Source organism: Diaphorina citri, unplaced genomic scaffold, assembly GCF_000475195.1.
Source record: "Diaphorina citri unplaced genomic scaffold, Diaci psyllid genome assembly version 1.1 scaffold552, whole genome shotgun sequence".
Taxonomy (NCBI): Eukaryota; Metazoa; Arthropoda; class Insecta; order Hemiptera; family Psyllidae; genus Diaphorina; species Diaphorina citri.
In genome coordinates this window covers 148,314-175,076 of record NW_007377986.1, presented here as the reverse complement: position 1 = coordinate 175,076, position 26,763 = coordinate 148,314, and the positions used below count along the sequence as shown (strand labels likewise).

At 36.4% G+C, this 26,763-nt stretch overlaps 4 protein-coding genes and 1 long non-coding RNA gene across 5 annotated transcripts in view; 2 read left to right on the top strand and 3 right to left on the bottom strand.

The window, feature by feature from the left end:
* The window catches only part of LOC103509996, a gene marked incomplete at its 3' end in the record, with an annotated part of 6,513 nt that extends 1,661 nt beyond the window's left edge, over positions 1 to 4,852 (bottom strand). The window contains exons 1-3 of the mRNA XM_026824171.1: positions 4,747 to 4,852; positions 4,428 to 4,556; positions 3,819 to 4,005 (exon numbers count right to left, since the gene is read on the bottom strand). Of these exons, the coding sequence (XP_026679972.1) occupies positions 3,819 to 4,005; positions 4,428 to 4,556; positions 4,747 to 4,765 (335 nt within the window). The remainder of the gene's footprint in view (positions 1 to 3,818; positions 4,006 to 4,427; positions 4,557 to 4,746) is intronic.
* Positions 4,853 to 5,668: 816 nt separating this feature from the next.
* On the top strand, positions 5,669 to 7,360 carry LOC103509995. The gene is made up of 3 exons (XM_026824170.1): positions 5,669 to 5,794; positions 6,281 to 6,556; positions 7,025 to 7,360. Exons 1-3 carry the CDS (start codon positions 5,684 to 5,686, stop codon positions 7,358 to 7,360), a joined length of 723 nt encoding a protein of 240 aa, XP_026679971.1. The 5' UTR covers positions 5,669 to 5,683.
* Positions 7,361 to 8,225: 865 nt separating this feature from the next.
* On the bottom strand, positions 8,226 to 9,231 carry LOC113467769. The gene is made up of 2 exons (XM_026824166.1): positions 9,032 to 9,231; positions 8,226 to 8,506 (listed from the first exon to the last, which is right to left on the bottom strand). Exons 1-2 carry the CDS (start codon positions 9,165 to 9,167, stop codon positions 8,241 to 8,243), a joined length of 402 nt encoding a protein of 133 aa, XP_026679967.1. The 5' UTR covers positions 9,168 to 9,231; the 3' UTR covers positions 8,226 to 8,240.
* Positions 9,232 to 13,579: 4,348 nt separating this feature from the next.
* Positions 13,580 to 26,763, bottom strand: part of LOC103509994 (proton-coupled amino acid transporter-like protein CG1139) — an 88,952-nt gene continuing 75,768 nt past the window's right edge. Inside the window, exons 3-9 of the mRNA XM_026824169.1 lie at positions 20,227 to 20,343; positions 18,810 to 18,960; positions 17,149 to 17,364; positions 16,574 to 16,723; positions 16,265 to 16,436; positions 15,977 to 16,080; positions 13,580 to 13,843 (exon numbers count right to left, since the gene is read on the bottom strand). Of these exons, the coding sequence (XP_026679970.1) occupies positions 13,580 to 13,843; positions 15,977 to 16,080; positions 16,265 to 16,436; positions 16,574 to 16,723; positions 17,149 to 17,364; positions 18,810 to 18,960; positions 20,227 to 20,343 (1,174 nt within the window). The remainder of the gene's footprint in view (positions 13,844 to 15,976; positions 16,081 to 16,264; positions 16,437 to 16,573; positions 16,724 to 17,148; positions 17,365 to 18,809; positions 18,961 to 20,226; positions 20,344 to 26,763) is intronic.
* On the top strand, positions 14,249 to 15,531 carry LOC113467771. Its single transcript, XR_003391728.1, has 2 exons — positions 14,249 to 14,509; positions 14,677 to 15,531. It is a non-coding gene; the product is annotated as an uncharacterized LOC113467771 (long non-coding RNA).

Below are 26,763 nucleotides of genomic sequence, written 5' to 3'. Positions count from 1 at the left end.
GACTCATGAAGAGAAATAGTCATATGGCTTGGTCACGCGACCGCTCTCGTCATACGATGGTTTTTTACAGATTTTACCTTGGAAACGGTTAATATATACAACTAACATTATTTAGTATATTTGTAGAAATTTCTTTTTGTTAAGGAACCCAATTAATATTAAAGACAAGATTCCAGTTGTAAGTGGCCTGGTTACCCCGAGACCAGCATACGCTACATCACCTTTACTTGGCGTCTCCTTTTCGGGTCATCAAGGGGCACAGTCCAAGCTCGTGACCGAGACCTGTTGGAACGGATAGGATTTGGCTAATGTTGGCCTGCAAAGTATCATTAGGACTAGATTCGCCGTCAATGTTTAGTCTGGTCATTTTGTTTTTTGTAAATAAGGGTGCCCCGAGCCAAAATGTTGCGGTGAGCAAAAAAAAAAAAAACAAAAAGAAAATCAAAGAACTATTTCGTTTAGACACGCGGCTGAACCCATTAGTGTGCCGAACGTGTGGCCTCAGGGTGCCAAGTAAGGGCCACACATGCTTCAAAAAAGCCGAGACAGGAACCTCAAGCCCATGTCCAAGTACTCCTGTAGGTTCTCAATAAGTGAGCGAGTTAGTCCAGTTGGACTCACGACTCTCACGAGGCTAAGTGCACTCCACATTCCAAGCACAGAGCCGAAAAAATTTCAATCAGGGCATTGAACCCGGGACCTTCGGTGTGGACTTACCTTGAGACTGCTTCGGATGGAACATTGACTCGAGGGTAGCCGGAGACACCCGATGTTGAGAGGAAGGTCTTCTAATAGAGGCTGTACGATACTCGGAACTCTTCTTCTCTTCACCATCGTTACAGCCACCTGTGAAAATAAAGACAATATTCAGCATGAGAAATTTACACTCAAAATAATAAGAATAGTGATGAAACTTTGATTTTTAACCAAACGTACAGGCCCTTCTTCCTGGGAACGATTCAAGTGTACGATTTATATCAGAAATTTTTAACCAAACGTACACTTAGGCCTTTCTGCCAGTGAATTCGACTCTTACCTTCCATCCCTGCAAACATAGACTTAGCTCTGGCTCTTCCCACACTGAGTGTAGTCTTAGGATCACGACGAGGGGGAAGGGGGGCAGGCCGACCTGAAAAATACAAAACACCATTATTAGCCTTCTTATGAGGGAAGTATTTATTATGTCATAGGCATTTAGTCTAAGATTTCAAAAATTATGGATGTAAAAACGACCCAAAGGCACAAAGGTGGCATATACAACTTCACAGATATTCTACATTGAGGGGTTTGACGCAAAAATGACTTATAGGCCATATGAATTACATAGGTTTTAAAGTCATTTTTGCATCAAACCCCCTCAATGTTTAATTGATTAATCCATCAGTATGTAATTTAATACATCCTATTTATACTGTCGGTCATCGAAGACTAAGAAAACCTATTATGCAAACAGTTTCGTTATGAGAAACTGACAAGAAAGGCTGCTTTCTTGTTCTTTAAGCTTTTGACGACGACAGTTTAGAATAGAATATACCTTGTTTATCATGCTGGGATAGGACTGAAATGTCCCTTTACCCCCGCAGTCTAACCAGGCTCTCGTATATTTTGAAATATGAGGAACAGGCTATTTTAAGGGGAACATGGGGGGAATTTACTATTCAAGGCCCGGGAAAGATATTTTCTCCCTGGAAAGCTGTGTCCTTACCTGAGGATAGCTTGCGAGGTAGCGTGGCATACTGTTGAGGCGTACTACTCATACTCTTGTAGATTGGCTCGCTAGCATTAGGAACTGAATGTAGAGACACCACGGTCATGTTGACTAGGTCTCCGGATTTTCGAATCAGGTCTACAACTCTCTCGTGAGATGCCGTCGACACATCTTCGCCGTTGATCTGAGGAGAGAAATATGAAAATGTAGAATAGAATACACCTTGTTTATATTTTGACATATTATGCAACTCTCTCGTGAGATGCCGTCGACACATCTTCGCCGTTGATCTGAGGAGAGAAATATGAAAATGTAGAATAGAATACACCTTGTTTGTATTTTGACATATTATTGGGAACAGTTCAATCTTTAGAAGGCCTGTTAAGCCAAGAGCCTGTTAAGTTAAATTTTATTTGTATAGGCTTCACAGGGCTGTTAAGCTGAGACTAGTTTCGAGTTTAAATTTTACAACAACAAAAATAAAAATAGAGTACAAGTAGTTACTCTGCTGGTTAATCTTTCATCGACTGTAAAAATATACTTATTTCTTCTGCTGTACTGCAAAGTACAAACAGAAATTTCACAACAAAAATTTCTAGATTTTCGCAATATTCATAAATTGAAATTTCCAACTTTTTGTAAAGAACAAAAATTGATAGCAGAATACTTTGGATAATTAAATCGGTCCTAGGGAATTATGTAGAACAGAAAATTATTTATCTAATGGGTAATAAAAATCCATAGAAAACTGTACACGAAACAATCTTCTTTCCATTCCAGGCAGCCCTATAACCCTGTTGTGTACCTCATATCCTGAAAAAGTTTTCTCACTCAGGGCTTGGTTCACACCCTGTTAAGCTAACAGGTTGTTAGAGGTTGAAAAGAAAGTTGGTGAAAGCCGCCATTAGTGTTTCCACAATCTTCTTTTTCTATGTTCGCGGATTTCGCGATTATGTTCGCGGATTTCGCGATTATGTTCGCGGATTTCGCGATTTTGTTCGCGGATTTTGCGATTATGCTCGCGGATTTCGCGATTATGTTCGCGGATTTGGCGATTTTGTTCGCGGATTTGGCGATTATGGTCGCGGATTTGGCGATTATGTTCGCGGATTTGGCAATTATGTTCGCGGATTCGCGTCCCGAATCGACATTTTGGATATTTGGCAAGCCTAGTCATACCTCTGTCCCCATTGTCCTTAGATTTCGGTTTTAAAGAACTTAACCAAGTTCTCCTTCTGACGGTGTCATTGACAAGCAAAAGAACAACACCCTGGAAAGAATCAAGCACAGAGTCCCCATACCTCGTCACAACATGGGATATTATATTATGCGTGGACTCATGATTATAGGAACAGGTATGCACTTTTTTTTTTCAAGCTAAGGGCCATATATATGAACAACATACTGGCTCTCAAGCTGCACTGAAGCATCAATTCCAAATATCTGCTTGGGCAAAATTTGTTTCAGTCTAACTTGAGAGCGACAATTTTGTTCATAAAGTAGGGTGTAAAACCATGTGTTGGAAAATTTCAACTCATGGCGATTATGTTCGCGGATTTGGCAATTATGTTCGCGGATTCGCGTCCCGAATCGACATTTTGGATATTTGGCAAGCCTAGTCATACCTCTGTCCCCATTGTCCTTAGATTTCGGTTTTAAAGAACTTAACCAAGTTCTCCTTCTGACGGTGTCATTGACAAGCAAAAGAACAACACCCTTTTTTTCGTTTATATATAGAATTTAGTAAATGAAGGACAAAACAATATATTTCCGCAATAGAAAAATAATAATGAAAGTACTTTAGAGATATAAACGCGTGCAAAACAACAACGCGAGATGTTTTTCAATGTAATCATGTTATTATGTATTAAAAATTGTAAGAAGTAATCATATACGAATTAGAATAATTATAATGGCACAGTCAAATAATGAAATAATGTGACGAGGTTTAGATCTCAATACTTCTCATACGTTAAAACTCATACTTCGGTTTTAAGCAAGGTAGGTATTACCAAGGTTTTACTTGACATTATTATACTCATGACGCTAACAATACTTAAGGAAAGTAGAGAGATTGAACAATTGGAATATATTTTTTTTTATTTTTTACCTGGTCTGATTTGCAACTGCCGCTAGATCAGGAGTACTATGAAACGTCCGGTGTAGATCCGGTAGGATAGGCAAGTTGTCCAGAGCAGTACTGAACCTGACACGGGAACTACTGGGCTTTCCTCTGCGCTTCATTTCAGCTACACTCGCATACACCAGAGCTCCATTGTGGTCCGGTGAATGTTGACCTAGAACAGAAATTAAAATTAACCATGAATTGTTTTTCTTTATAGATGTTATATGTGATTTATTACCAATCAAATATATAATTGGGCAAAGGCTTCCATTTTCAGACATATTTCTTGGTAGCCATTACTGCTACTCAACTCCAGCCACTGGTCGTTACTCGATAAGAGAAGCTACTCAGTTGGAGTTATATGTGATTTATTACCAATCAAATATATAATTGGGCAAAGGCTTCCATTTTCAGACATATTTCTTGGTAGCCATTACTGCTACTTAACTCCAGCCACTGGTCGTTACTCGATAAGAGAAGCTACTCAGTTGGCCTCACGACTCTCACGAGGCTAAGTGCACTCCACATTCCAAGCACAGAGCCGAAAAAATTTCAATCAGGGCATTGAACCCGGGACCTTCGGTGTGGACTTACCTTGAGACTGCTTCGGATGGAACATTGACTCGAGGGTAGCCGGAGACACCCGATGTTGAGAGGAAGGTCTTCTAATAGAGGCTGTACGATACTCGGAACTCTTCTTCTCTTCACCATCGTTACAGCCACCTGTGAAAATAAAGACAATATTCAGCATGAGAAATTTACACTCAAAATAATAAGAATAGTGATGAAACTTTGATTTTTAACCAAACGTACAGGCCCTTCTTCCTGGGAACGATTCAAGTGTACGATTTATATCAGAAATTTTTAACCAAACGTACACTTGGGCCTTTCTGCCAGTGAATTCGACTCTTACCTTCCATCCCTGCAAACATAGACTTAGCTCTGGCTCTTCCCACACTGAGTGTAGTCTTAGGATCACGACGAGGGGGAAGGGGGGCAGGCCGACCTGAAAAATACAAAACACCATTATTAGCCTTCTTATGAGGGAAGTATTTATTATGTCATAGGCATTTAGTCTATGATTTCAAAAATTATGGATGCAAAAACGACCCAAAGGCACAAAGGTGGCATATACAACTTCACAGATATTCTACATGAGGGGTTTGACGCAAAAATGACTTATAGGCCATATGAATTACATAGGTTTTAAAGTCATTTTTGCATCAAACCCCCTCAATGTTCAGTTAATTAATCCATCAGTATGTAATTTAATACATCCTATTTATACTGTCGGTCAGCGAAGACTAAGAAAACCTATTATGCAAACAGTTTCGTTATGAGAAACTAACACGAAAGGCTGCTTTCTTGTTCTTTAAGCTTTTGACGACGACAGTTTAGAATAGAATATACCTTGTTTATCCTGCTGGGATAGGACTGAAATGTCCCTTTACCTCCGCAGAAAATAGCCGGGACCACAACATGAGTTTGAACTCTTGAAGCAATCTGATTGGCTGAAAAGTTTGAAATCGACCAATCAGATTCTATAATTCTATATAAGAGTTAAATTTAGCTTAAACTCACATTGTGCCACCCTAATTAGCTTAAAAGGTAGTGCACCTGTCTTGTAAGCGCTAGGTCGCAAGTTCGATTCCCGCCCGGGGCGATCTTTTTTCCTCAATAGGTAAGCTTTGTTCTCGGAACGACTAGAAAAAAACGGGAGGAATAAGAACTTTAATTGGTATTGATTTATTCTTCTCTTCAACTAGCCAGACTCAAGCTTCGTTTCTCTATTTGCAGATCGGAATAATCAAGCCAGTAACTAAGTGTTTTTATGTCTATGTGCAGGTCTAATGTCCAGTTTCAAGCCATCTAACAATGCCAAACTGTATGCATCTCCTGAGGATATCAAATCTGTGGGATTCCGTCCAAGACCTTTGTCAACGCCTAACTCTAGAACTCCAGTAAGTAAATTGATTGTAACGATAACTTATATCGATATGGGATTTTTCAGTTCGTTTGTAAAGGGAATTTTTAGTCCTATGCTGGCAGTAGAATCAAGATACCAATAAACAAGCCATCTAACAATGCCAAACTGTATGCATCTCCTGAGGATATCAAATCTGTGGGATTCCGTCCAAGACCTTTGTCAACGCCTAACACTAGAACTCCAGTAAGTAAATTGATTGTAACGATAACTTACATCGATATGGGATTTTTCAGTTCGTTTGTAAAGGGAATTTTTAGTCCTATGCTGGCAGTAGAATCAAGATACCAATAAGTTAAAATGTTGAGAGCCTGTCAAACCTTGTGTCCAATGTTTTCTTAGACAAATCTCCCGGTACTATTAAGCTCGTATGTCATGATACTCATGATGCTCTGCTATTACAATTCCAAGTTATTGGCGCGACAGTGTTATAATATTCTTACTTATTTTCATTTCTCTCCAGGTTCAGAAAACTCACAGTCTCCGATCTCAAACCTCGTCATTCAAAGAGGGCACTTCAACGCCTAGCCCCGGGGGCGCCCATAACCCCTATGCCCAACCCATTCGGAACGGTGGGGGCCCCCGGGGGGCCTCTCCGCCCCCTACCCCCGAGCCTGATTATAGTCTGAGTGAGAATAGTGATACGGAATGTACGGGCAGGTTGCCCGCTCCTCCTCCCCCTCTGCCTGAAACAGGGGTCACTATGAGTCAAAGCTTCAGTATTGATGAAATCAAAAAGGTAAGCCTTTCCTTTGACCACAGTAATAGTAATAGCCTACTGCTGGAGTAAAGAGACTGTTAAGTCCTATTCGAGCAGTATAAATAAGCACTATTATTGTTATTATTTCATCCTCTTCAATGCGATATATTTGTTTGTTTGTATGATATAAATAAGGCATGAACCTCTAACTGGGAAGGCTAATACCACATTACCCTGTTTAGTCAATATTTGAACCATCTTCTCAACCAAGTATCCCTTTGCTAAATTATGTCCTATTCGAGCAGTATAAATAAGCACTATTATTGTTATTATTTCATCCTCTTCAATGCGATATATTTGTTTGTTTGTATGATATAAGGCATGAACCTCTAACTGGGAAGGCTAATGCCACATTACCCTGTTTAGTCAATATTTGAACCATCATCTCAACCAAGTATCCCTATGCTAAATTACACCAACTAACTAAACTCCCCCTTTGTTCTCCAGGTTCGAACCCAGCTCAAGAGTTCGAAGAGTTATCACAACGAGTTTGCCGGTCGCAATATGAACGGCGGTGGCGTTGAAGATGGTGACAACTCTTCCAGTGGTGTCAGTAGTGACCAGGAGGTCACATCCAACCCAGGTGGTGACGAAAACACCTCCAATACGAGGTACTCCTTGGGGAACCAGAAGTCAAAGCAAAGCGCGGTATCTCTCAAACAACTGCCACCACCTTTGGAGATTGAGTTGGAGGAAAAGGACGTCCTAAGTGTGGTACCGCCACCTCCTGAGTTCATAGAACATGCGTCCTGTCTTGCCTCGGAGGCGGAAGTCTGGAATTAAAATGTTCCGTCAGTATACATCCATCCCTGTGTGCCGAATCTTCTTCTAAAGTGCCAAATACACTAACAATAATATTGTTCATTTAGAAAAGAATAGAATAGAATATACCTTGTTTATCCTGCCAGAATGAGACTGAAAAGTCCCTTTACACCCGCAGTCTGAACAAGGTCTTATGTAGACTTGCGCAATATAAAAGTCTCTTGCGGTTGCGGAAGCCAACTTTGCTTAAGGGTTAGGTCGGAATATCTTTTGCAATTGATGCGAAATTTTACTACCTAGTAACAGAGTAGGGTTATTTTAATAACTCCAAAGTACTTTTTCGCAGTAAAAGTAGGCACACTGTTAACCTGGTAAGAACTAACTTTGAAGATAAATTTCACTTGTGGTATTGGTTACAGTGTTTACAGCATCAAAGTTATGCTTTTTGTCATTTCGAGAATATCTAGAAAGGCCTTATACCTATGTATGATGTACTCGTACCTATGACCGTATTTCAACACTTCGACAAAACAATAGGAATTTTGCAAAAACCACGAACTGCCTGTCGACTAAAGCTATTGATTACTTCCTTTGCAAATCGATGAATTATTGCTTAAACTTTAGATAAGCCTGTTGTGCTTAGGCGTTCATTTCTGCAAGTTATGAATACGTATTGCTTTTCTATGAATTTTGCTAACTTGCAAAATTTCAAGCTAGAATTTATCTGGTGGAATATTCATGCCTTTCTTCAGCATTTCCTAATAAGATTCGTTCCTTCGTACTCTACCTATGTAAAATTCTGCATTCCATACCTACAAAAATATTTAGAGTCATCAAGAGTTCCTCATTTAGGAAGTACGTTAAGGTCAGATAAACTGTTGGTATAATGGGACATCTTGTTCTAAACTGACAGTCTAAAGCAGCTACAACAACAACATCCCCAATTCCCTACATACCTGGTTTTCTGCCGTGGGGTCGTGGCATAGTGTTTGATCGAGTTCTGATGGGACAGCCCCCCTCCCCCACCCTGATAGGGAGTATAAGGAGAGGACTGGGGTGGGGGGTGACGCAATCGAACCTCCTGTACGCAATGCGGGGGGAAGAGGCCTGTCAGATTGCGACCTCGCGGTGAACCCTCCAGAAGGCCGCAATCTGTGGCACCCGTCACTGAAAAAAAGAAATGAAGATTTTAGTTTAAAAGGGTTTCTAGAGAAGACATTATTATGAAGTATCAGGATCTGATCAAATACTTCTAGGCCAATAGTCCCTTCTAGAATTTACATACAACTTTCTCTTCTGTTTCCATTTATTTTTTGTCTGCCTTGTAAGCGCTAGGTCGCGGGTTCGATTCCATTTTGAATGGATAAGGTTCGTTCTTGGAACGGCTCTTTCTTGTCTTCCTTCTCTCTTCGCTTTCGGGACCATAAGACCTTGGCAGTTACAGTTCCCTTTACCAAACTTTAAAAAAGTGATTATTTTACGTCTCTCATTTTCTTCAATTGTATGCATTATTTAAATAAATTAAATTTTCAAAATAATAATAATAATAATAATAATAATAATAATAATAATAATAATAATAATAATAATATTAATGAATAAATAAAAAATAAAGGCGTATCTATCTACTAAATAAACTAAATTCTTCAGAGGAAAGAAAATGCCGGAAGCCGGAAGTTTAAAAAAGCTTACCTTCCAATATATCACCTTGTTGAATACTCAAATGGCCCGGCTGATTCGACCTGTATGCTTCCACACACACCACGGTAGTCCCAGGAAGCGTTATAGTAGAGTCACTATTGGTTCCTATCCCTGAACTCTCACTCATAATATCACTTGTGTCGCCAATACTTTTATCTGCAAGAAGAAAAGGGATTTGGTGTTGAACTTTCGGAGACAAACTTTCAACTGAAACTTTCTAACACATCTGAATATATTCAGAAGAAGAACTGAAAGACTTAACGAGATGAACATACTTGACTCTAACTATTCACTTTATCCTTTAGCACTTTAACTGCTATGGTCCACATTCCTTCATGGTCCATAATTCTTTAGTTGATACTTCCTGCTAGTAAGGTCCAAGTTCGAGGGCTATTCCAGGAAGCACTTCTGGACTCTAACTATTCACTTTATCCTTTAGCACTTTAACTGCTATGGTCCACATTCCTTCATGGTCCATAATTCTTTAGTTGATACTTCCTTCTAGTAAGGTCCAAGTTCGAGGGCTATTCCAGGAAGCACTTCTGAATTCATTACTGATACGAGCATACTAAAATGGGCCAAGTAAAGCTAGTAAAATTCTTTTCAGTTCTGAAACCGTAGTAACTGCCCTTGGCGATAGTCTTGCAGATTGGTACTTAACCAATAAAAACTAGATGCGAGCCTAGGAAACACGAGTAAACTTCTCGGGAACCAGGCAGCATTCGTGTTAAAGATGAGGCGATAAGTGAATGAGACTTTTCAGTACCAAGTTTTCCGACACTTGACATTACACCTGCCTCAGTCAAGTATCTTTGGTTAACCCATCGCATCCCTAAAATACTTCTTCAATTGAACTCTCCATTTCATGTACTTCTGTAGCATCTGAAGAATATTTTCCCCTGTATTCAATTATGAAAGTGGAAAAAAAGACTTGTTCATTAAAAATGCTGAGATGAACATTTCCATTCTTCAAAATGAATTGGAGAAGAATTTTCATTTGTGACAATCAGCAAAAAGCACAGTGTCATTCTTTGGAACTAACGTGTGACGTGAGGTACCTACGTGATTTTCTAGGGAAACAAAAGCAAGGAAAGGCTTGTGTTTGCTATTTAATAACTTGTCAGTTCCCACGTCACTAAAACTTTTCGGTGCGACTAGAGACTTTCAAATAGGTTTGTAATATCACCACAAGTTTCTTATAACTTCACAGAAAGCTGTATTGAGTAGGCAGATACTTATGTATCTCCAATGTATCAAGTCCTGAAGTTATGTATCAAGCACATAGCTTTATATTACGAACCTACACAATTTCAAAGAACCCCAGGAGCGCTCCTTTGTGAAAACTCAGTGTCATTCAGCAAAATGTGTTAACCCTTTTCGGTCTTGAAGGACATTAGTAAGAGACTTTACCATCGTTTTAGGCAGTGACAAGTATTAAAGATAATCTGCGTGAAAACTCAAGGTTTTGAACTATAATTTCCTGTAACAACTTTGTAATTTCGCTTTACAAGCAGTGAAAGCAGTGAACCATTTTTTTAAAGCTGTTTATGAAAATATCGTGTAGGCTTCAAAGAAACGAGAGAACAAGAACATGAGACTGAAAAGTCCCTTTACACCTACAAGGTCTTACCTATTTCATAGGTCATATTTATAGAAGTCATTATAAGGTAGACTTTATCTCCTGACGGTCTACCCACTGGAAAAACTAGGTAATTGCGCTGGTGGGCGAATTCAAGTGATAAAGGAACTTTGAATTATTAGAATAAAAGAAATGAAATTGTAATATTAATAATCACATTATTACTTCAAAATGACGACGCTACTGGACTAGATTTGAGATTTCGGAATTTTACGATCTACATTTGTACACCTATGAAAGTGCAAATTGCCAAGATGAATCATAACCACCACACAGGGATTTATTTACAAAAAATAATAATGGATGAAGTTCTATTTACAAAGGTACTCTAGTGAACACCTTAAGCAAAGTAAAATCATGAGTAAGTGAGGAGCAGTGCAGTGTGAAAGAGCATGCAAAGCCCGTGACAAAAGTTTTGAAATAGAGAAAGCGTTAAAGCAGCCAAAATATTTAGAAATAATATCTATGCACAAGTATTTAAAAACTAGGGTTTTCAAAATTATTAAGCGTACTGAAGCAACAAAGATTAACTCTGCCAACAGTGATTGAAAATTTGATGTAAAGTTTCTTTCGTAGTAAAAATATTAAATTATTAAGCGTACTGAAGCAACAAAGATTAACTCTGCCAACAGTGATTGAAAATTTGATGTAAAGTTTCTTTCGTAGTAAAAAGTACACTTTGTTTTGAATTCATATATCTGAATTGTTTAGAAATGCTCTTCAGAAAACGTCTTCTTACTCTCCATCTTGGTCCTTTCTTTATCATACCACTCTGTAAAATTACACGAGTAAAACCAAGGGATTTACACAAAATACAAGACAACTTACGAGAAGTCACATTAACTGCTGTGGTGTAAGAATTCAAAACGTTTTGCTTGGGTGTTATATGTGTGATGGTATTCGGTCATAAAAAAGGAAGTATGTGTTTGCGACTTGTGTCGCCCATGTTTATAATATGAGGGGAGATGCATTTTATGAAGATTCAACATAGCGTGCATTTTTATTTAAATCCTTTTATTCGCATTCCTCACGAACAAAAGTTGAAGATAATAATACGTAGTTTTTAGCCCTAATGAAATACTGACGCAGAATAGAATAGAATAGAACCCACTCTAGATACCTAGACAGGAATGGTCTCTTTGAATAAAATCTTAGGATTCGAGTTGCCTCTACTTGCTGTAATTACTTACCCATCTACATATCTGTAATGGACAACTAATTATTATAACTATAAGTCCTATAACTTGATAAATAAAGTCATCCATAAAGCGACACCTAACAGATACTACCAACCAGCTACATATGTGTAAGATAATTCGTTTACTACCTATTTAAGTCTTTACCTACTTATGCAACTACCAACCAGCTACATATGTGTAAGATAATTCGTTTACTACCTATTTAAGTCTTTACCTACTTATGCAAATATCAACAACTTATTTGTTAGGTTTATATTAGACATCCTATGTATTAACATTATTCTTGTCCCTACTCTAGTGTATCTAAGGAAGGAATCTAAGGAACTATGAAACGGTCCCTAATCTAGTGTATCTAAGGAACCAGCTGGAGTGTCATTCAGCAAAATGTGTTAACCCTTTTCGGTCTTGAAGGACATTAGTAAGAGACTTTACCATCGTTTTAGGCAGTGACAAGTACTCGTATTAAAGATAATCTGTGTGAAATCTACACCAGAATATAGCTAACCAAGATAAGTTGATTCCGAATCTAAACTTTCTAAAACCAAGTGTTTGCCCCAAACTTTCAAAGAAAGTTCAAACCGAAGAAGTTCTTCTACAAAAGCGGAAAAATGAACTCGTTCCTGTCTTACTTTACCAAGCACAATTTCATAAGAGAAATTTTTCTCCCTCAATTTTTTCTACCGTGAAAACTCAAGGTTTTGAACTATAATTTCCTGTAACAACTTTGTAATTTCGCTTTACAAGCAGTGAAAGCAGTGAACCATTTTTTTTAAAGCTGTTTATGAAAATATCGTGTAGGCTTCAAAGAAACGAGAGAACAAAATGAGACTGAAAAGTCCCTTTACACCTAAGTACAAGGTCTTACCTATTTCATAGGTCATATTTATAGAAGTCATTATAAGGTAGACTTCATCTCCTGACGGTCTACCCACTGGAAAAACTAGGTAATTGCGCTGGTGGGCGAATTCAAGTGATAAAACTTTGAATTATTAGAATAAAAGAAATGAAATTGTAATATTAATAATCACATGATTACTTCAAAATGACGACGATACTGGACTAGATTTGAGATTTCGGAATTTTACGATCTACATTTGTACACCTATGAAAGAGCAAATTGCCAAAATGAATCATAACCACCACACAGGGATTTATTTACAAAAAATAATAATGGATGAAGTTCTATTTACAATAAAGTTCAAACCGAAGAAGTTCTTCTACAAAAGCGGAAAAATGAACTCGTTCCTGTCTTACTTTACCAAGCACAATTTCATAAGAGAATTTTTTTCCCCTCAATTTTTTCTACTTTCAACTAAAATAATAATTGTGCTTCCTCTGTAATTAATTTTAAAAGTAAACAAATTGTGTTTGAACATTACAACGAAGCTAGACTTAAGGGGAAAAACTTTCCTCTTTAAGTAGATACTGAGTGTCTTCGAAAAAAATTTAAGTCAAGAGAAGAAAGATACCTAGAGGAATGTGGACGAAATAACAGGCAACCAGCGTCGAGTTCCTGAATATAGGACAAAAGATATGACCTTTGGGGATTTTCAACTGCAGTCATTTATGAAGTGGTGTTATGACGGGAGTACAGTATGGATATTTTACAGGAATCTTGGGATGGACGAAATAACAGGCAACCAGCGTCGAGTTCCTGAATATAGGACAAAAGATATGACCTTTGGGGATTTTCAACTGCAGTCATTTATCAAGTGGTGTTATGACGGGAGTACAGTATGGATATTTTACAGGAATCTTGGGGATCCTCCCCCTCCTCCTCCCATAGCGGGGACCCTGGTGAAGGTAGACCTGAAACCTGTTCCCACTGCTGAGCTGGAAGCTAAGGAATGCCCGGGACCCGGGAATATATCTGCTAGCGGTGAGTGAAATAGCCGAGATATTCAGGACTCCGAATTTTCCGAGGAAATGACCTGGTTTCTTCATGGAGTTCTCAATGGGTAACACCTGTGAAAATCAAATAACGGCATTTACCTATTTGTTACGAACAAAATTTTGGGTTTTTAATCATGGCACATTGCATACTTACTTAGTTTCTAGGCGTTCATAGAAATTATACCCTGTCAATTTATGCTAAAATGGAACTATAGAAAAAGGAAGATTACCTACCTATTTCGAATGAAATAACCTATTTACCATACGTCCATTTTCAAACTCGTATTTCCCCAAGGAAAGCATTAGAAAAGAAATCAAGAATTCATTAGTTTTGGGCCATTTTAGTAAATTGAAGGAAAAGTAGTTTTCACGAATAAAATCGAAGCATCACTTATTTGTTAAGTGACAGAATCGCGTAGGGATTTCTAATGTCAAATATGGAGCATAATCGCGAAATCCGCGAACAAAATCGCGAAATCCGCGAACATAATCGCCAAATCCGCGAACATAATCGGCAAATCCGCGAACTGTCCCGGCCAATTCGGGACGTTTGGCAAGCCTAGGTATGACTAACACGTCAAATAATATTTTCCTCAGAAATGAACATCTACTCGTATGATCCAACAAAATATTCAAGCCATCTTTCAAGCATTGTAGGTTGCAGAAGAGAAGATGTTGGTTGTGGATTAACCTCTGCAGCATACTATTGGCACTCACTTGGTAAGTGAGAGTTCGCAGGTTCAGTCAAATAATATTTTCCTCAGAAATGAACATCTACTCGTATGATCCAACAAAATATTCAAGCCATCTTTCAAGCATTGTAGGTTGCAGGAGAGAAGATGTTGGTTGTGGATTAACCTCTGCAGCATACTATTGGCACTCACTTGGTAAGTGAGAGTTCGCAGGTTCGAATCCTATCTAAAACATGGAATGAAATAGCCATTTTTAATTTTTTTGTTGAGATTTTTAATGGCGTCAAATTAAATTTGAATAAAAATTAATAAAAACAATTGGATTTTTTTCTTTTCTTCTTTATAAGAATGATTAATGCTATTCTAACACTGAATAATATTAAATAAATAATGAATAGATACATAAATAACGCTTTTCCATAAGTAGGTCGAGAGTAAATCTACCTATGCTTATTCATAAGTCAATAAGTCCTATTTCACCTGATTTATCAGGTTGTAGATAATAATAGATAAAAAATAATAATAACTATAATAATAGAATAATACAGGCCTGAACTCTTATAAAACATTAAAAATGCTATTGTTAAATTATGACGTATCATGTTTACCATTTACTACATATTATTTACTTTTTACCACTAAAAAGTTCAAGGCACCAGAAAAGTCGTACAAAAAAGAAGTGCCTATCTCAGTAGGCAGTATCTTTTCTTTTTCTATTGTGGCGGATTTGACCCATGACTAAATGGGAGATTTTTCAATCATCCAAAAAGGAGTCAGTAAATTGATTATATTCCAAATAATAAAGGAGTTCAAGTTGATTGCAAATGAATCTCCCATTGATTCACTCGTGAAACCAGTAGGTAAAGATGTTATAAAACTATATTAGGTACATGAAGCACATTGTTATAGTAAATAATTATTAAAACATTCATATAGTATATAATCCAATAAAATATAATTTATGGACAGTTTGAAAAGGAAGTAAAAAAATGTGCCGCATATTGTTACTTTTAAAAGTTCAAAGTAAATACTTTTCCTAAAAGATAAGGCCATTTTCCCTTAATTTTGTTCAAAAATATGATTTTTTTATCAAAAATTGTCTACTATAGGTAATTATAACTTTTGCCAATGTAACATACTTTCAAATTGGGTACCCGTTTTGAAGCACATTGTTATAGTAAATAATTATTAAAACATTCATATTCATATAGTATATAATCCAATAATATAATTTATGGACAGTTTGAAATGGAAGTAAAAAAAAATGTGCCGCATATTGTTACTTTTAAAAGTTCAAAGTAAATACTTTTTCTAAAAGATAAGGCCATTTTCCCTTAATTTTGTTCAAAAATATGACTTTTTTTATCAAAAATTGTCTACTATAGGTAATTATAACTTTCGCAAATGTTGTCTGGATTTTATGTAATGTAACATCCCTCAGGGTTCTAGGCGAAATCTAAGTATTACCTATCGACAGGAAATCATGTTTCACGGACTATGTATTGTTACTTACAGTGCCGATTCCTTCCATGGCGAACAATACTGTTGAGAAGAAAAGCGGGAATTGGGTGAAAGGAGCAACATTATGTCTGGTGGAAGTGTCGGGCAAATCAGTCACTGGAAAAATAAAACAACATTGATTTTATTTCTAAATAATGTTGTCAGCTCCCATGGCGTAGTGGTCACTGCGCTCGCCTTGCACGCGGGAGACCCGGGTTCGATTCCCGGCGGGGTCAATCACTGATGTGTAACTGCTAAGGTTTTTAGCATCGCAGATTTGATCCCATTCTCTTTCACTCACCTGTGAAATACAGCGTGAATGCAATTCCAACCATAATAAACACAGTAGCCACAGCCGAGAAGACAACCAGGTTCTTGAGATTCCGAATAATTCCGAGCGGGATAAGGGGTATGCACACGATGATAATGTAAATTCTAATGTTCAGGTCGATGTTCATGTGATTGTCAATAACCTGGAAAAGTCAATAATTGTCAATAAATCAGAACATGAAAAGTCAATCATTGTCAATAACCTGGAACATGAAAAGTCAATAGTTGTCAATAAACTAGAATAAATAATTTATAGGTTGTTTTCCTTTAAAAATGTAGCAATTCCAACCATAATAAACACAGTAGCCACAGCCGAGAAGACAACCAGGTTCTTGAGATTCCGAATAATTCCGAGCGGGATAAGGGGGATGCACACGATGATAATGTAAATCCTAATGTTCAGGTCGATGTTCATGTGATTGTCAATAACCTGGAAAAGTCAATAATTGTCAATAAATCAGAACATCAAAAGTCAATCATTGTCAATAAACTGGAACATGGAAAAGTCAATAGTTGTCAATAAACTAGAATAAAACTGCTAACAAATCTTGGTGTTTTCCTTTAAAAATGTAGGTATTACCTCGTTGAGACTATGAGAGTAAAGGGTCTTTTCAGTTCTATGCTGGTAGTAGGTATTTATGTTCAAAAAAAAAGAAGGATAGATTTAGCCCTCCAATCCATCCGCCTCCACAAATTAATCTCACCCCACCTGAGTAGGGTATCACAACTCCATACACAAAAAGCTCACTCTGAGGCTTAGGTGTACGGGCAACAGCCCCAAAAGATGGGTCTCAGCTTCTACGAATCTACGAGGGTGTCACGATGTATCTTAAGAAACAATTAAATATTTCTTACCTGTTTGAATGAGGAAGCAATGAACACAACGTACACCGTGTTACCTAGATAGTAGGTAGACAATAGAGCCATGTTTACGAATTCCCTGAATGAGGAAGCAATGAACACAACGTACACCGTGTTACCTAGATAGTAGGTAGACAATAGAGCCATGTTTACGAATTCCCTGAAAAAAAAGAGTTTACTATGTGAGTAGATGAAAGTATTACTAATGAGCTGAAAAAGGCGTTATTTAATTTGACACTTAGCCATTTAAAATCACAAATTTACCCCGGGTCTAAAATTTCATGAGAGAAAACAAGCTGGGTCCGTCTCTCCGGGAATTTTTTAGCCCGTAGTTTACTCGATCATGGTTAAAGAACTGATTTTCTCTAATCACTACGAGCTGAAAAATTCCCGGAGGGACGGGCCCTGCTTGTTCTTAGCCATTTAAAATCACAAATTTACCCCGGGTCTAAAATTTCATGAGAGAAAACAAGCTGGGTCCGTCTCTCCGGGAATTTTTTAGTCCGTAGTTTACTTGATCATGGTTAAAGAACTGATTTTCTCTAATCACTACGGGCTGAAAAATTCCCGGAGGGACGGGCCCTGCTTGTTGGTTTTCTGGACAAAATTTGCACCACCACTTTAGTTTTCCTGGTAAAAAGACCTTTAATTTGATATATAGGTCGACTAGGTTTGGATAAGTTCTTCTATGGGGACAGACAGACAATACCGAAGCGAATACAATAATAGTCCGTCCCTATACCTTTTATTATTTAATAAAGGAAAGACGGACTAAAAAATTGAAACTAGATTAACCAAGACTGTAAACCAGAGAGGATGTTAAGCTAAGTGTAGCGTTATAAATTTGAGTAAATTTATTATCTGTATGAGTTGTTCAGAACTCGTATTTTACTTTTGGTGGGAAAGGCTCATCTTTGCATATGAAGAATACGACAGCGAAAATATCAGATTTTCCACAGAGGATTTCGTTTTCCTCTTTCAATTTTTTCGATAGATGAAAAGTATTTATATTAGTATCTGATGTTGAAACAGTTAATTCCATATTTTTTTTATTTATTATTCTTTTGAGTACAGAAAAGCTCATTAAAATAATAAGATACTATTAACGAAGACAATTATTTGAGGACCTGGACTGTTTTTCAGTTATATTTTTGAAGTTTTAATTTTTGTGTTCAGAAATCACAATAGAAACTGCATTTTTACTTTCTATTACTACAGTATAGCGAGCTATACTAGTAATGTAATTCTCATGGAATTCGCCTTTACCTATTTGTTTACTACTTCACAACTTTGTCGGGAATTTCCAATATTATCAGCAATTTGTTGCGACATTCAATTTGATAAAAGAGGATTTCACCTGAAAATCATTTTTCAATGTACCATTTGAAAAATGTTTCAATTGGTACACTGCACTCGTTTATTATTATAATTATTAAGATTTCACCTGAAAATCATTTTTCAATGTACCATTTGAAAAATGTTTCAATTGGTACACTGCACTCGTTTATTATTATAATTATATTATATTTTTATATAGTCCAGGATTTTACACTGTAATTGAAATTCGTAAGACAAAAAATCAGTTCAGATTCCCCAAGAACAATTTGACAATATTAGAGCATAATGTTATACCTAGTAATCTATTTGGTTCTTACCAGCATATGTACACAGTAGGTACATAAAATGCCCACTATGATTGTCCCGAAAGCCCCTAGCATCAATCCAGAATTCTTGAAAGCCATCGGCATAGCCAGAATCCCTGACCCCAGACTGCTTTTCAGCATGTGGAGCAGAGCACCAGTGTCTCTGAAATTTTGGAAGTAAAAGGTTTTTTAGTAGGTAAGTATTTTAGTGAACTGTGGAATTCACCGAGAAAAAGAGTCCCATCTATAGCGTCCAAAAAACTAATTAAAACAAAAATTTCTTTACTTAGTACCTAGATACTTTATTTAGGTAGATTTGTACTAAATATTTCAAAATTGGACAAACTGAGGATTATCACGAAACAGCAGAATTAATAAAAGATGAACCTCAGGTCCAAAAATCGAAAACAAACATATTTATTTTATAGCTAATAAATTAACAAAGACTAGTTTGACGTAAATACCAACTAGTGAGCTTAATTTAATTGTGATAGGTAATTCTATACTTATACCTAAACATAAAATGGATCCTTTGGAAACAAATTGCGATTCTTAAAAATACAGTTTTTGATTAGATCTAATAAAGATTTTCAATAAAGGCTGCGTTGAAAATGTCCTTTTTCATCTTTTAAAACTGTACACATAAAAAATTCACAACATTAATTTCATTTCATTAAATTATTTATTAATTAATCTTGTGACAAATAATTGAAATTGTTATTAGGAAGTCTTTTAAACTTCCGTTGACGCAAATATAAAATCAAGTCCTGACAGCTTTATTGCAATCTCTTACCGTTTATAAACCGAGACTTAAATATTTCTTGAGCGGTAGCGTCCTGTCATTTCACCGATTACTTAAATCAGCAAAACTTATCGCCCAGGTAGATTTGCGAAAAGATACTCGATTGGAAACGCGAGAGAAAGTAATTTCTGATGGGTTCATGGCGAGAAGGAAAACTCGCAGGAAACCTGTGCACTTGACAGTTATTGCGAACCCACCTGTTTTCCTGTTCCAGCTACAAAAATCGACGAAGAAGATACTCGATTGGAAACGCGAGAGAAAGTAATTTCTGATGGGTTCATGGCGAGAAGGAAAACTCGCAGGAAACCTGTGCACTTGACGGTTATTGCGAACCCACCTGTTTTCCTGTTCCAGCTACAAAAATCGACGAATTTTATTCCAAAATAAATGTCTAATAATAGACATTCGAGGTGGGACTTTTTACCTTGGAAAAGTCTGTCAAAAATTTGAACCTCGGGAAAATTTAAATTTCAAAGAGTTCGTTTGTTGTTGTTGTTGTTGTTTTTTTTTCTCAAAGTTTGAAATTTCAATAACGGCAGTTCAAATGAATTAACGGTAATCAACACATTTTAACTTTCTTTCTGTGATGGTTCTGATCTGCCTTCTTCTTTTCTTTTTTGGACTTACGAGGTAGTTTTCTTCTGGTCTCTGTGTGCAAAGGGATCGTAAGCACTCTCCAGATCTGGATCCTTGGCCAATCCATTGAAACTCCTTGCGGTTGTGTTCAAGTCTGATAGCTTGGCTCTGAAATTAGAAAATGGAAAATTGTGAATGTAATACACTTTTCCTAACATGAACCACATACGTATATATTACAAAATGTCATCACTGAAGAATTTCTCTTGTTGCCTAAAAGCTCCAACCGCGTCCCTGTATATATTACAGGATAACGGAAGTAAAGATTACATTCATCAAAGGCTGCGTATTTTATTTCTCACGCGCTAGCATCCTGGCCTAATCCTAATTAATTGGCCTTACGTCAACCTTGTATAATACTTTGAATATATTTTAATGATTTATGGGTTTTTGATACTTTAATTTAATTGGACCACCGGTACCCTAACTCTTCCTTTTATTTCTTTTGTTTTAATGGAGCGAATATTTGAGTTAGTTGTTAGGAAGATAGGAAGTTGCCAGTTTGATGGGTGTTGGATTATAGAGCTCATTAAACTATGAACTCTAGGGTACTCCATGTAGCACATAATATTCTTTTCTATGCTTTCTACATTGAGTACATAGGTAGTTATTTGGAAAATCTAAATTGGTTCTAAAAGGAAGGAAATTTCCAATTTTATTGCCAGAACACCGGGACTGAAAAGAGTTCATTTTAAATTTCTATTCGCTATTTTTCTAAAGGTATAAAATTTCATCCAAAGAAGTAATTTGTTAAAATTTGATGGAAACTGCATTGAAATCCACACTGACAATTTTTACGAGATAAAAAGTTTGTAGGTTTGTACCTTCTTTTGTATTGGTATGAATTTCCGAAAATTTAAAAACTCAAACTTCTGGCAAAACTGTCAGTCTGTCACAGCTATCTTGGCTTGGAAAACTCCTATACAAGGTGCGCCAGAAAAACACTGACAACGGCTCAGGGTAGGTACCTAGATCTCATCATTTCCAATAACATTCTCCAATAAAAATAATGAGATCTACTGAGCCGTTGTAAGTGTTTTTCTGGCCCACCCTGTAGATCTAGCCAGAGAGAAGCGTATTTACTTTATTTATTTATTTATGTTCAAAAGCTCAAGTTTTTGTTTCCATTAAAAAAGTTGATCAAAATTGTGATAAATAATTTCTTGCATCATTAAGTCATGAGATTCAATACCCACGTTGTTCCAGATGAATAGAATAGAATAGAATCTATCTTGTTTTTCCTGCTCTGAGAGGACTCAAAAGAAAAGAAAATTCTAAATCTAAAATCATGAACTCATAATACCTAATTATATTCATTTTAGGATGAAGTTTTTGGATCTTACAGATTTTTTCCAATGAAAAAGCTGTATCTGTATCTGTTTTTATTATTATTATTATTTATTTTTTTTTAGTTAATTCCATATTTTTTTTATTTATTATTCTTTTGAGTACAGAAAAGCTCATTAAAATAATAAGATACTATTAACGAAGACAATTATTTGAGGACCTGGACTGTTTTTCAGTTATATTTTTGAAGTTTTAATTTTTGTGTTCAGAAATCACAATAGAAACTGCATTTTTACTTTCTATTACTACAGTATAGCGAGCTATACTAGTAATGTAATTCTCATGGAATTCGCCTTTACCTATTTGTTTACTACTTCACAACTTTGTCGGGAATTTCCAATATTATCAGCAATTTGTTGCGACATTCAATTTGATAAAAGAGGATTTCACCTGAAAATCATTTTTCAATGTACCATTTGAAAAATGTTTCAATTGGTACACTGCACTCGTTTATTATTATAATTATTAATGATGCAATTATCAAATTCTGAGATTATTCTGGATTCCCATCCCCAATTCAAATACTCAATATTTCAAGTGTTGACATAATTAGGTATTATCATATTGACTGACCTTGTTTAATGCTATCATTTCTGGGGATTAGGCAGATTATCCTATTTTGAAATCCACTTCAATAAGAACCAAATATCTCCATAATCCGTCATAATATTGAAGTTGACAGGTTAAGCAATCTACATAGTCTAATGAACTTCATAGTCTAGTGGTTATATCACACTGACCTACCAGTCTGCAGGAGGTCCCTCTCAATATAAGTACAAGTCCTTCTAAAATTAAACAAACAGTTTAAGATCAACGAGAGAAAAATACAGTGGGCAAAATTTGTGGACAATTCATGTCTCCGGTATTGTTAGTTTGGCTGTCCAAATTTGACTCATAGATGTTCCATCTGTCTGATGGGGAAATTTATAGAAGTGGTTCTAACAAAACCAATGTGACGCTTTGGAGCGATTTTAGGCCCTAAAGTCATACACATAAAGACCCCGGTACTACTTTTAGAAAAGCTTTTGTTAGGTGTCATTAAAATTTAAGTACATGAGCTGTCAAATATTATGAACGCAGTACGAATAAGACAGAAGGTAGATAGATATGAACTCATTATGCATTTCTTAGTATTTTTCCTTTGAGTCACTTTAGATTTGTAGGTACATGCATCTTACGTGTAATATGCAACTGAAGTCTTCCTACATTTCAGAAAAAAACTGAATTTTCTATTTCAGCCTTTCCTTTGAAGGTTTACAAAAGGAAACCCGATATTGTGTCAGCTGAGATTATTCTGGATTCCCATCCCCAATTCAAATACTCAATATTTCAAGTGTTGACATAATTAGGCATTATCATATTGACTGACCTTGTTTAATGCTATCATTTCTGGGGATTAGGCAGATTATCCTATTTTGAAATCCACTTCAATAAGAACCAAATATCTCCATAATCCGTCATAATATTGAAGTTGACAGGTTAAGCAATCTACATAGTCTAATGAACTTCATAGTCTAGTGGTTATATCACACTGACCTACCAGTCTGCAGGAGGTCCCTCTCAAAATAAGTACAAGTCCTTCTAAAATTAAACAAATAGGTTAAGATCAACGAGAGAAAAATACAGTGGGCAAAATTTGTGGCCAATTCATGTCTCCGGTATTGTTAGTTTGGCTGTCCAAATTTGACTCATAGATGTTCCATCTGTCTGATGGAGAAATTTATAGAAGTGGTTCTAACAAAACCAATTTGACGCTTTGGAGCGATTTTAGGCCCTAAAGTCATACACATAAAGACCCCGGTACTACTTTTAGAAAAGCTTTTGTTAGGTGTCATTAAAATTTAAGTACATGAGCTGTCAAATATTATGAACGCAGTACGAATAAGACAGAAGGTAGATAGATATGAACTCATTATGCATTTCTTAGTATTTTTCCTTTGAGTCACTTTAGATTTGTAGGTACATGCATCTTACGTGTAATATGCAACTGAAGTCTTCCTACATTTCAGAAAAAAACTGAATTTTCTATTTCAGCCTTTCCTTTGAAGGTTTACAAAAGGAAACCCGATATTGTGTCAGAAATAGGCGTTATAAATTTGAGTAAATTTATTATCTGTATGAGTTGTTCAGAACTCGTATTTTACTTTTGGTGGGAAAGGCTCATCTTTGCATATGAAGAATACGACAGCGAAAATATCAGATTTTCCACAGAGGATTTCGTTTTCCTCTTTCAATTTTTTCGATAGATGAAAAGTATTTATATTAGTATCTGATGTTGAAACTCTTGTGCAACTGTCTGGATTTTATGTAATGTAACATCCCTCAGGGTTCTAGGCGAAATCTAAGTATTACCTATCGACAGGAAATCATGTTTCACGGACGTACTTGTACTTCAAGGCAAAAAGAGGAAAGGGGTTGAGACCTTATTAAGCTGTTGAGTACTTACTTAGTCCCATTGACATGTGAGTAGTGGGATTAGAAAATGGGCTGAACTAAAGATATTCAAGTCGCGTCGGCTTATTAATAAAACACTCGTACTTACAGGTATACGCACGAGTATGTCTACTAAATTTGTCTGACCTCATTTTGATAATGAAAATGTCTAATTTTAGCCCAGAATATGGAGTACTTTTTTGTAGTTAAAACTGTCCAAAGAAAAGAACTTATCAGGATACTGCTAATATGTATTAAGGCTGATGAAAATTGGAAATACGAGACCTAACCTAACCTAATATAGAAAATAGTGATTGATGTACATAACTAGAAATTAATGTTGGTAATTTTCATCCAAATCACGTGCAGCATAGGAATTACCACATAATCTTACAGCAACCAATACATACCCACATGTAACCAGGTTTTGAAAATTACTAGTACGTAATTGAATAATCAGGATTGTTTGTAATAATTAAGTTATGTGTATTTTCCTCCTCTAAGGCGTGCGAGAGTCAAGAGTTTTACACTTTTACAGGGTGAACACTAAACACAATACAGGAAGCTTTAGGTGTATTAATCTATTAATATTCAACTAGGTATACCAAGATGACAGATGATTTCTCCACTATTAGCGATCTTGTCTTATTTTTAGTATCAGTTGACGTCTTCAGTTGATATAATGTCAACGTAGATCAAGTGGTCAGAGTTATTGAAACTTCCTGTTCTATTTCTAAGCTGACATGACTCGCATGTTATGTCGCTCTAATGTGCAAACTGCTGCATTAGCAAAATACACCCACTGACATTTGAACAGAATCATTATTCAATGATTCTTCTCAAGAATGGCAATTGCTTGATTCATTTTACATTGGGTAATTTAGAGACACTGGTTTTTCCAACACGAGACACGAGGTTTCATAGAGAAAGGAAAATCGCGTGATCATAACAAACAAGTTGAACTATGTTGAACTTTATTGTGCTAGACCTCATTATACTTGTGGGAATTATTTGACAACGGTATTTCAATGGACTCTGGTTTTACCCAATATATAATCCGGGATATACCTACCTGTAGTCTTGGACTTCTGGTTAAGATTCATTCAAATAATTTGATATCAGCAGACACAATCACCTTGAGCAATGATAGACGTAGTTAGGATCTGAAGGGTATAATCCATCATCCTATTGGTAATAAAGTTGTTTTACCAGGTAAGTCCCAAAGTCTATGAGGTAAACTTGGTTTTATATTATCAGGAAAATTGTCTTTGTTCTTTTGTTCATAGGAGTTTCGCTGTCCGTGTTCTATAGAAATTTGTCTTCTTCCTTTATGTTGGATGGCTGCATTGTCTTGCCCGTCATTTTGCACTTCTGTGAAGCCATGAGCACTTGGTTTTTCTGTCTCTAAATTCACAGAAGAAGCAACATCTAATGCCTCTTCTTCGTTGTCTTCTTCCTTTATGTTGGATGGCTGCATTGTCTTGCCCGTCATTTTGCACTTCTGTGAAGCCATGAGCACTTGGTTTTTCTGTCTCCAAATTCACAGAAGAAGCAACATCTAATGCCTCTTCTTCGTTAAAAAAAAAAATCCCTTCTTCATTGAATCAAAACGGGGACACTGACTTGGAAAAAAAGAGTATGAGAAAAGCAGTTGATGATGATGGCGGCGTTAAATATCAATTGGACCTTATTGACGGAACCGGAAGGGAGCTATTATTCATTGCTAACTTGATGAGAAAGTCAATTTGAAATGGTGGCAAGCGTCGCTTCTCTTATCACAGCAACGTATTCAGACTTAGATGAAGCTTTCAGGAATACACTTGCGTCGGAGCTAATGAACTTGCGAGCATCGAACCTGAAAAAACACAGGATTTCATCAATAATGGTTGCAGGATATTGATATTGAATAGGAAATTGAAACACCAGGAAATCAGGTGACTGTGTGTCAGGGCTTGAAACTAATAATAAAGTATAATTTGAAAATTAGAGTATGAGTATCTACTTGTAGGTATAGTTAAAAAGTTACAGCAATAAATTATATTTTTATTTAGTCCAGGATTTTACACTGCATATTTGAGTTAGTTGTTAGGAAGATAGGAAGTTGCCAGTTTGATGGGTGTTGGATTATAGAGCTCATTAAACTATGAACTCTAGGGTGCTCCAAGTGGCAGATAATATTCTTTTCTATGCTTACTACATTGAGTACATAGGTAGTTATTTGGAAAATCTAAATTGGTTCTAAAAGGAAGGAAATTGCCAGAACACCGGGACTGAAAAGAGCTCAATACCTAGCAGGGTCAAACAATTTTTCACAATGTTTTCAGCTGAGTACTTGATATCAGTGCACTCAGCCTCGTTCAGGCAATTAGACTGAATGCTACTTTTAATAGAATTGCTATCAGTGGCGGTACTATAAATGTAAGCGAATTTTTTCTTTCAATGCTATCTATACTTACTTGTAATATGTCTCAGGAGCTATAAAGAGAAATTCTAAACCTACTCCTTTTACATCTTTTTCTCTCTATGCCCCTTTGTCTGTCTCTCCATTATGAACAATTAAAAGAAACAGAGTTAAACGAATTTACACACATCAAGAACACCTTGAGGCGATAATAAACCTGGATATTAAAATTGCTATTATTGTTTCCTAGAGGTGTAACATATAAAACTCGTGAAAAATTATTATGATCCAAAGTAGGTACACCTTATACGGTCGATATCTATTATTGTCATAGTTTTGATCTAATT

Bases quoted from the DNA above. Each gene is read 5' to 3' on its own strand.
- LOC103509995 (XM_026824170.1), top strand. From the start codon at position 5,684: ATGTCCAGTTTCAAGCCATCTAACAATGCCAAACTGTATGCATCTCCT. The intron at 5,795-6,280 runs GTAAGTAAATTG...ATTTCTCTCCAG, and splicing joins CGCCTAACTCTAGAACTCCA to GTTCAGAAAACTCACAGTCT. The intron at 6,557-7,024 runs GTAAGCCTTTCC...TTTGTTCTCCAG, and splicing joins GTATTGATGAAATCAAAAAG to GTTCGAACCCAGCTCAAGAG.
- LOC113467769 (XM_026824166.1), bottom strand. From the start codon at position 9,167: ATGAGTGAGAGTTCAGGGATAGGAACCAATAGTGACTCTACTATAACG. The intron at 8,507-9,031 runs GTAAGCTTTTTT...TCTTTTTTTCAG, and splicing joins ACAAGGTGATATATTGGAAG to TGACGGGTGCCACAGATTGC.